At 34.4% G+C, this 10,337-nt stretch overlaps 1 protein-coding gene across 1 annotated transcript; it reads left to right on the top strand.

The window, feature by feature from the left end:
• Nucleotides 1-5,439: 5,439 nt before the first annotated feature.
• Nucleotides 5,440-9,291, top strand: LOC127160527 (complement C1q-like protein 4). Its single transcript, XM_051103162.1, has 4 exons — nucleotides 5,440-5,830; nucleotides 6,237-6,290; nucleotides 6,388-6,519; nucleotides 7,998-9,291. Exons 1-4 carry the CDS (start codon nucleotides 5,590-5,592, stop codon nucleotides 8,303-8,305), a joined length of 735 nt encoding a protein of 244 aa, XP_050959119.1. The 5' UTR covers nucleotides 5,440-5,589; the 3' UTR covers nucleotides 8,306-9,291.
• The last annotated feature ends 1,046 nt before the right edge of the window (nucleotides 9,292-10,337 follow it).

Raw genomic sequence — 10,337 nt, 5'->3', positions numbered from 1 at the left:
TGCATTTATCTGTATAAAAATGATACAGAATTTTTGTAATTTTACAGTTTTGCATACAATTTATAATGACTGGGGAAATGACTTTATTTTGAAAGTATATTAACATATTTAAATTATGTATTGTTGAAAATATATTTATACATTCAAAATATATTGTAAAAATAATATATATACAAAGATGGTCAAGAAATATATTTGCTAAAATATGTTTCAAATTATATTTAAAAAATATATTTCAGTCCAAAAAATGCATTTAGAAATATATTTTAGTATACGATGGTTGATGCGAAATATATTTACTATTTCAAAAATATATTTCATTGAGCTTCACTGTTTGAAACATATATTTAGCATATTTTTCAAATATATTTTGGCCACAAAAAATATAATAGATGCTGAATTTGTTTAGTTTGAACTTACCATTAAGGTGATCAATGTTTGCTTTAGTTGGGCTTTTGACCCCTCACTTTGTAAAATTAGTTTCTTTTTTTTTTTTTTTCTTTTTTCCCGTTTCTCTTTCCTGACTGCTGTAAGTCTGTCTACAAAGCACATTTATTATGGCAAAAAAAAAAAACAGAAGAAGAAGACATGACTGGTTTTGGCTGGTCATGAATAGTGATTTATTTGTTGTGTTCTGATTCACTGATCTGAACAGAGGCTGAGATTTGGGGCTACATTTGATATGTCAATATTGTTAAAAGCATTGTTTTTGCTGGTTAACATTCTCATTAAGTTTAACTCTGCTTCAGTGTTCCTTTAACACTCTGTATTGTGGGACCGAATACACTGTAACCACATAAAGATCTCCACATCATGACCATCTCAAGAAACGTTCTAGGTACGTCATTGACACCAGAGGGGATGTTCTGAAAATGCTCTGGGAACATTACATTTCTAGTGGGGAAGTCCATATATCTGACATAAATGCATCCACATCATCCTCAGATAAAAAAGAGGTACAAATTTGATTAGCAGCTTGTGGAGTTACATAGGCACCAATGTGATTGGATGATAGTTAACACATATTGTGTTGAAAATACAAATCAGGTTAAATAATTAAAATTACTAAAAAATCAACAGCAAATACCACTTTGTCTTTCTTTACTTACTAATCGCCATTATGGTGAGTTCAAGTGAAACAAACATTAGATTTAAACCCCAATAATTCTCAATAAGAACCTCTGTAGACCTCTAACAGAAATAAAGTCGATCTGGTTAGTAATGCATGAAGCTGGTGAAGCTGTTTGTGGAGTTGTTTAATCCTCCTCTGCTGAGATCTTCAGAGATTAAATCTTTAGTCTTTTATCTTCAGTTGATTTTGCTTGTCAAGCTTAGACAAGCTAAGAGGACTCTATAAATAATATATGAATATTTTGTGGCTCAGGTAAGGTCCAGTGTGGTTTATTTCTTTGCTCTTGGCTGACATGTGGCATTGCTATGGCTTGTTTGTGGCCCAGATCTGGCAAACATGAGCGGTCCATTCAAGTGCCATCATTCCACGCTGCATGTGAGCCAGATCATCATTACACGTGCCAGATGTGGGCTGGATCTGGGCTGACAATATGTTGCTATCTGGGAAATGATTTTTTATTTTATTTTTTTGTTTAAGGAAAAGAAAAACCCTAAAAAAAGATAAGTTTTAGTTCAGTCTTAAAATTCATGTTTACCTAAAGAGTTCTCTGTAAGATCACTGGGTTCAGTGGCCAGAGAGGACAAGTTTAGTAGTTTTTTCTGTAGTTTAATGTGTAATGTTCTTTTATTTCTGCCTTTTCAATCTCCTCCAGCCTACAAAAGAAAGAAATCAGTTTGACAGTATCTGTCTGCATTTGGTTAAGTAGTAATTGTGGTTTACTGCAGGTATGCACTTCACAGGTTTTGCAAATTACCTACACTCAAGACCAATAATTTCCGTTACCACTATCTTGTTGATAAAGAAACGGAGTATTTTATGATCTCACACTGATGTCACCATGAGCTCCCAGGATACTCGTGATGTGATCACAATGTGAGGAAACAGTGAGCTAAAAGTGTAACCTCACGGCGCCCTTAATGTGAGGTCAAAGTGCACTCATTGCAGCAGGAAGTTTTTGTCACCATTGTTGACATTCATCCAATGATTCTTGATGTTTGTTTTTTTTACACATCACAACAGTTCAAAATGACTTATCATGCTTTTAAAATCCTTCATATATTACTACCCTATACTGTATAAACAAAAAGCTATTGCAATTAGAAATTTTATATTAATAACACTAAAAATGATTGTGTTGTTACCATCAACAACAACAAACAAATATCATTTGGTTGCAGTCTCTTTTTAGTATTCCTTGCCACAACAAATGTGCTTTACAAACACAGCTACAGAAAAAAATCTGATGTTATAAAGTCAAGGGTCAAGAGCCCAACTAAAGCAAACACTAATCACATTGATGGTAACATCAAACAAAACAATAAAACATCTAAATCTGTTGATTCTCAATAAGCGCTTTTGTAGATGTCTGACAAAAATAAAGTGTGGTTAGTAATGTTTGAAGCTGGTGATGGTGTTTGTGGAGTTGTTTAATCATTCTCTGCTGAGATCATGAGAGATTTAATGTCTTCTTTTATTTCAGTTGATTTCGTCTAAGGCTGTGGCTGGAAGTCAGTTGTATGTTTGGAGAAGGTTCTTATAACAAAATTAACAAAAAACAAAATTATAACAAAAAAATACATGTAAAATTCAGGTATTCAAATGTTTAGAATGCAACCATTACCTTTGAATGAACTCCAAACCTTTGTCTGTCTCCTCCTGGTACGGTTACTCCGGAGTGAATATATGCTGCGAACAGGCCAAACAAAAACATGGGCTGGATTAACTCATTCTTTAAACCAAAGTTAGCAAAAAGCATTACAATCAAACAATAAGAGAATTAGCAAGTTATTAAAGTCTCGCTGCTTACGTTAACCGCTTTAACAGCACCGTTCAGAGTTTACGTGACATACACTGATGTCACGTAACTGATCGTTATGACCGTGAGTTGCGAGCCTTTCATAACGTCACATGTTTCATTTCGCGCCCCTGTTAACAGATGACTACTTGTGCAAATTCAATTTACATTGTAAAATAATAAAGAGAAAGTGTGTTGAACAACACAGCATTCCCGTGAATCAACTGTTGTCAGTGAAGCGTGTAATTATTACCGTAGGAACCCAGAGACTTTCCGCCTATAGCTGCTATAAGGCCAAGGAACGTGTGAAATCCTCCCGCGACCGCGCTCCTTAAACCCGGTAGAAGTCTCTCTCGCGCCCCGCGGACGGACTATCCATTAATTGGTGGTTACCGTGAATGTATACACTTTAATATACTACTGCAGTTACCAAACATAAAAAAAACCTGAAATACATCACTTACCACAGTTATGAATCCTTCTTCTTGCTGCTCCTGAATATCGACCGTTGAAGAAAATCCCGCCTCTGCAGATTTGAAATTTACAGCATTATGCTGTAGGTTTAAGGCAAACCACCACGTGACCCCAGAGTGCTTTGCGGTTTACAGCAATATGCTGTATTATAAGAAATACAGCCCACTGCTGTAAAATATTGCTGTAATTTTAACAGCAATTCATTACAGTGAATTGTAAAAACCAGGCAAAAGGTCCAAGGTCCAAAAAACATTGAGGCAAGGAAAAACAAGGAAACATTAAAGCTGTCATAAATCTGCTGAATAGTACTGAATAAACCTTATATATAAATCCTGTGATATGCGTTGTACATGTGAGATCATGCGATGTTCACAGTGACATCACACCATTCTCATAGTGTGATACTCAGAGTGTGAGTAACATTGTGAATTCAGAATGTTGAACAGGTTGAGGGCAGGCAGTTCTCCAAATGAGGACGGAAACTCCAAAACGGGGTGGGACCTCCAAATTAACTGGCAAAACAGCAAAAACGCCCAGTGTTAACTTTCCTGAGAGTTTGACTCCACACTCAAGAGTATTAAAATGAACACTGAAGCAGAGTTAAAGTTAATGAGTTAATTACTTATTAATTAAGTAATGATTGACCATGATTGAAGACACCTGATGTTAATAAGCAGAATCACCAATGGAGAGAATCACAATTTTAAAGCAACCATTATAGTGGTCAGTGTTTGCATTAGTTGGGCTCTTGACACTTAAATTTTTTTTTAACATTAGATTTTGATTGGCTGTTGTAACTGAGTTATAACAGCCAGACAAAACCAGAGAATATGTGATTATGTGGCTTTGATTATGTAGTGACCTGTAAAGCTGACTTAGGTTTTCTTTACTGATTGCATCGGCCTGTGAACAATATAATATCTATAATCAGATAGATGTTTTTAAAACTTATTTTAATCGAAAACTTTGTGAAGCATATTTAATTAAGACACACCGACATGAAGAATCAGCGTGAGAATCACAGCAACGGTGACGATCAAAAAAGCATGTTGTAGCCAATCAAAACTCATCCATGACTCCCATCATGCATTGCAGCATGAATAAAATTTTAGATTTTAAATGAGTTTAATGATTCAGCTCAAATAATGATTATATTAAAACATAATCATCACCACATGGTGACTTGTGCTCTTGGCCTTTCTGTCTGTTACAACTTAATAACAGCAAACAAACAAAATCTAATGTTAAAAATGTAAGGGTCAAGAGCCCAACTAATACAAACACTGACCACTATAACAGTGACATAAAAAAACTGATTTTCTCCTTTGGTGATTCTGCTTGTTAACATCAGGTGTCTTCAATAATAGTCAATCAGCACTTAATTAATCACTAATTATCTCATTAACTTTAACTCTGTTTCAGTGTTAATTTGACACTATTGAGTGTTACTTTTAACACTCTGGAGTGTGGACTCAAATAAATTCCCAGGAGAGTTAATTTAACTCTGGGCTTTTTGCTGTGAAAATATATTTACATAAATATATTTTCTACTGCTATATTTTTGTATATTTTTGAAAATATATTTCTACATTTACATGTTTGCTAAAATATACTTACGTGAATATATTTTTACCAATATATTTGTGGCCACACATAAATATATATATAAAAAAAATGAAACAAAATAAAAAAGTATTTTAAAAATATATTTTGATCTCTGTATATTTCAGTGAAAAAAAAAAGCATTTTCTTGCCACAGAAATACATTTATAAATATATTTTAGTATACGATGGTTGATGCGAAATATATTTACAAAAATATATTTAATTGAGCTTCACTGTTTGCAGCATATATTTAGCATGTATTTCAAATATATATTGGCCACAAAAAATATATTTTTTGCCATATGGGACACACTACCAAAAACATTGTGAATAGAGTCAAACAATTACTGAACCCGGAACATCCCCTTTAATTATGATTAACAATTAACTTTAACTGCTTCTTATCTAAAGCAAAATAAATCAAGTACAAAGGACAGTAAATCAGGACACTATAAAAAGAGCATGAAGAGCTGTGGAGATGACAGAGCAAGAGCTGGACACGAACATCAGTGAAGAATGAAGGGTTTGTTATGTACACTGCTGCTTTTGGAAACCTTTGTGTTCGCTGTACAGCAGAAGGTAGATGGAGGACTCGACAATAATGAGATCAGTCAACAGCTCTGGGGACAGAAGAGACACTCTGAGAGATGAAGCTTCAACTGACAGCCAACAATACTGCCATTTGTGCTTCTCTGACATCCACGCAGCACTGAGAGAACTGACCGCCACCGTTACAGAGCAGAAAGCCAACATCAGAGCCTTAGAGACGCAACTGAGGGAACAACAAACCTTCTTCCTGGAAGAGCTGAACAAGAAAAGTGATGGTACGTCACCAAAACATTCATTCTTTTATCAGTGATCCTCAAAACACCACTGCAATACACTATATAGTTAGTGTAAAACTGAATGTGAACAGTGTTATCAATTACAACAAACTGTAAATGGCATTTAATACAACCTATGTTTTTTCATAAATATTTCAAATTTGACTCTGTCAAGCGGAAGAGTTAGGAAAGGAAAATAGAGGTAAAATTGCATTTGAATAATGTTAAACAGATTTTTTTACATTCTTAGTCTAATACAGTAATATATCACAATATTGCTTTTCTTTTTAATGTTTTTTAAAAACTTTTTGTTTTTCGGCTGCACTGATGCAATCTGGCAGTTATTGTAAAGTTGTTATCTATTTCAATATAAACATCATTTACCACCATCTTTTTTTCTTCACAGAAATTTCAAATCTTACTCAGAGTCAAGTGGAGGAGTTGAGAAAGGAAAACAGAGGTGAAACAATGTGTTTGAATGACTTTAAATTCAGTGTATACATTCTCAGTGTAAAACAGTAATATATCACAATATTGCTTTTGTTTTTCAATAACAGACAGAGAGATAGCGTTTTCAGCTTCACTGATGCAGTCTAACAGTGGATATGTTGGTCCTTTTACCACTGAAATCACATTAATCTACAGGAACGTCTTCACAAACATAGGAAACGCCTACAACCCAATTACAGGTAATTAGCAATGAAATGGAGCCATAAAACTGATAGTAATGAGAATCATTCTGTATGGGGGTAGAATCGTAGCATAATTCCAAATAAATAGATTATGATCCACAAATAAATCTTAGAGTTTCACAAACATGAATTCAATTTACACAAAAAATAAATTGAGAAAACATTCACAAATACCTTCTCAAATGGACAACTTTGCCTGGCATTCATTCGTGAATCGTGTCCTGTGCATTTGTGGATCACTGCATGCATTTTGAAACATTTCTAGCATCAAGAAGCTGAAAATCCACAGATGCTTGGATTCCACCACTCAAGCCAACAGCCTCCCTTTGCTGACCAATCACGTTTGACTCTACAGTCAGGGCGGTCTTGTCCTGAAATAACTTCATTCATCTGCATAGGTTCAAATAGGAAATAAAAGGGCCATATTAGTACAGTAAAAGATGTTTAAAATTGGATTTCATTAGAATGTGTGGTAAGCCAAGCCACAGTATTATATTCTATGTGCCTTTAAAAATGCAAGAGAAACAACACTATAAATCATTCTAGCATCACATTATTCAAGATGGAAAGAAAACCATCCATAATTAACTGACTGATAAATAACTGGATTCAACCTCATGTTACACAAGAGCCAACAGCGTTTCGCAGTTTTTCAGTCAAACTGTTTAACACTTAATCCTCCACAGGTCACTCTATACCTAAAAATGGCAGCATAAATTTTACCACGTGGCGTTTCTAGTGTTAAATCAAAGCAACGGTGTAAATTTGTAAGCACAAAAACAGCACTGCAGCTCTATTTGAACAGTGTCCATAGAATGCAGTGCCCTTACAGTGCCCTTAAAACGAATTTGCTCCCGCCCTAATTGTAAAACAAAACGTGGTTGGTTATAGTGAGAACGTGCTATGATTGGTCTGAAGAGTGAAGCTGTTATCTGATTGGCTTGAGCAGACGGTGGGTGGAGTCCACGCATTTGTGGATCGTGACCATCTTGAGGCTAGAAATGTTTTAAAATCCACAAATGCGTGCAGAGATTTTCAAGTGCACAGGATGCGATTCACAAATGAATTTGTGTTGATGATATAAAAAGATATTTGTGAATATGCTTTTTATTTGCAAATCTCATTTTTAAATTTTTTTTTTTGTGAATTTAACTCATGTTTGTGAAACAGATTTATTTGTGGGTCTCATTCTATTTATTTGTCAATACGTTTAATTTTTGTTCATCTCTTTACATTTATTTACATTTACATATGTAACATTTACATATTACATTTTACTCTTAATCTATTTCATTGGAATTATGCTACAATTCCACCCCTTAATTCTGCTCTGTTCTAATCTCTCTGTATTTGTGTAATGTGAATATAAGAATTCAGTGATCTGCTGTGATTCACAACTTTTACACTGTGCTTGATTAATTAGACAATTAAACAAACGGCTGATTCTCTGCTTTCTCTCTTGATATTTGATTTAGGTGTTTTCACAGCACCACTGAGAGGAGCGTACAGGTTCACAGTCTCTGTCTTTGGTCATGGTAATCCTTCAAATGCAGCATATGTTTCCATTATGAAGAATGAAGGGAAGGTGGTTATGGCATATGCTCGCCAGGATCAACGCGAATTAAACTCCTCAAATGGTTTTGTGTTGATCCTGGAGGTTGGAGATGTCGTCTATGTGAGACTTTGGTCTGGCAGCAGGTTATATGATAATGGCAATAATCACAATACTTTCAGTGGTTACCTACTGTTTCCCTTAAGAGAACAGGAGCTTTGCAGAATGTGATTCCAGGAAATCTAAACCTTTAGCGTATGATTTAAGATGAAAATCATGAAGAATCGTTAACTTATAAACCTATACTAATGTATGTTTGAAATTTGCAATAGATTATTCTTTAAATGTCAGTATAATAGACTATGATCCTTACATGTTATATTATAGCATAGCCAAACCACTAGGGGGAGTTCTGCTCATTGTGTTGTTTCTCTCTCTTTCATGTGTTAAAATGGCAATAACAAAAAATGTGTTAATAATTAACATCCTTTTTGAGAGTGTTGGGGAGCGGGGGGGTGGGGATTATTGTGGAGTTATTGGGAGTGGGGTTTTTGTTTTATTCTTTGATTTAGCTCTGCTCAAGTCCTGCTCCCTGGTTCAGTGTTTATTTTTCCCTTTCTTGTCCTTCTTTTAATTCTTCCCCCCCAATTGATTGTTTTCGATTTTATATTTGCTATTTGTATTAAACGCACGATTTTGTATTGAAATCCTCCTCTTTATTTGGATCGGTATCTGGCAACCTCTACCAGGGTTAATTTACATTATGTTAAATAATGTAAATAAACCCCCAGGCTACTATATGATGATTAAATTATCATGGTGGCTCAAATTTTCGATTTTCTGTAAAACATCAACATCTAAACCTCTGTTAATTCTCAATAAGAAGTTTTGTATGAAAGTAATAAAGTCTTTCTGGTTGGTAATAAGTGAAGATGCTGAGATCTAGACAGATCTGTTGAGCCGGCTTCACACTACAGCATGTTTGAAATCCTAAGGCTGGCTTCACACCACAGGATTTTTAAAATCCTAACCGATTATGAAATCTGGTTGCAGCGCACACATAAGGAGAATCTTCGCAGATTGTCTTCCCTCACATCTTAAACATGCACACACTACAAGATTTGAAAATTGTGGTGCATCACACACTACAAGATATTATTAAGATTATCAAGACGGAGGGATCACCTCACGTGATCTTACGCAACAGATCTTCATTTCGGCAACTAATGTTTACAAATGTTTTTATTATTATTATTTTGTTTTTTTGAAAGTCTTGTTATAATTGTATGTTTTGTTGTAGTTTATAATAATAATAATAATAATAAAACAAAGTACAAAATAAAATAAATGTTTACAAATGTTAGTTAACTTACACAGCAAAATCCCCAGTGTTAATTTTAACACCAGAGGTGTCAAATCCAGGTGCCATGAGTAAAAGTCCTCCCCAGTATTTTGTTCCAATCACCTGGATTTGCTAATTAGCAAATTAGTTTTTCAGACAGGAGGTCAGAGATGGGACCAAGTCGTTCCTTTCGAGTCACAAGCAAGTCTCGAGTCAAATCCCAAGTCCTCAAAGAGTTAAAGTTAATGAGATAATTAAGTGACTAATTAAATGATGATTGTGTATTAGTGATTAACACCTGCTGTTAACAAACAGAATCACTGAAGAAAAGACAAACACAAGAACTACAACTGACATCAGACACAGCCTTGGATAAAATCAACTGAAAAAACAAAACAAAACAAAAAAACAACAACATTAAATCTCTCAAGATCTGATTAAACAACTCTACAGACAGCATCACCAGCTTCACTCATTACTAACCAGACTGACTTTATTTTATGTCTGCAGAATCTCTTATTGAGAATTAAAAGAAACAAAGAAAGAGAGAACACGATGCCACCATAATTGTGGTCAAGGTGTGCTTTAGTTTGTCTCTTGACCCTTTGAGTAATTTAACGTAATTTGCTTCTAAGTAATTGCAATATTGTTTTACACCAAACATTTGTGTGTTACTGAATCAAAAGCTTGCAGTAGCAGATTATCTTACACTCTCTACTTACAACTTATTTGGATGGATGTCTTGATTAAGTATCTCCATTTGATTTATTTGACTGACATTCAGCTGTTGCACAACTACAAAAAAAAAAAAAAAAAAAACACTATAATGTTTCAATATGAAAAGAAAGAACAGTATTGGCTCAGGTTTTTAGACATGAACATTTAGCATACGATCCTCAACAGTGGTGATAATAATTATTC

This window comes from Labeo rohita, unplaced genomic scaffold (assembly GCF_022985175.1).
Source record: "Labeo rohita strain BAU-BD-2019 unplaced genomic scaffold, IGBB_LRoh.1.0 scaffold_375, whole genome shotgun sequence".
Taxonomy (NCBI): Eukaryota; Metazoa; Chordata; class Actinopteri; order Cypriniformes; family Cyprinidae; genus Labeo; species Labeo rohita.
The sequence above is the reverse complement of the archived record's forward strand: the minus strand, read 5'-3'. Positions and strand labels throughout refer to the sequence as shown.

Coding starts and splice junctions, on each gene's coding strand:
- LOC127160527 (XM_051103162.1), top strand. CDS start 5,590: ATGGAGGACTCGACAATAATGAGATCAGTCAACAGCTCTGGGGACAGA. Junction 5,831..6,236: donor GCTGAACAAGAAAAGTGATG/GTACGTCACCAA, acceptor TTTTCTTCACAG/AAATTTCAAATCTTACTCAG. Junction 6,291..6,387: donor GTTGAGAAAGGAAAACAGAG/GTGAAACAATGT, acceptor TTTCAATAACAG/ACAGAGAGATAGCGTTTTCA.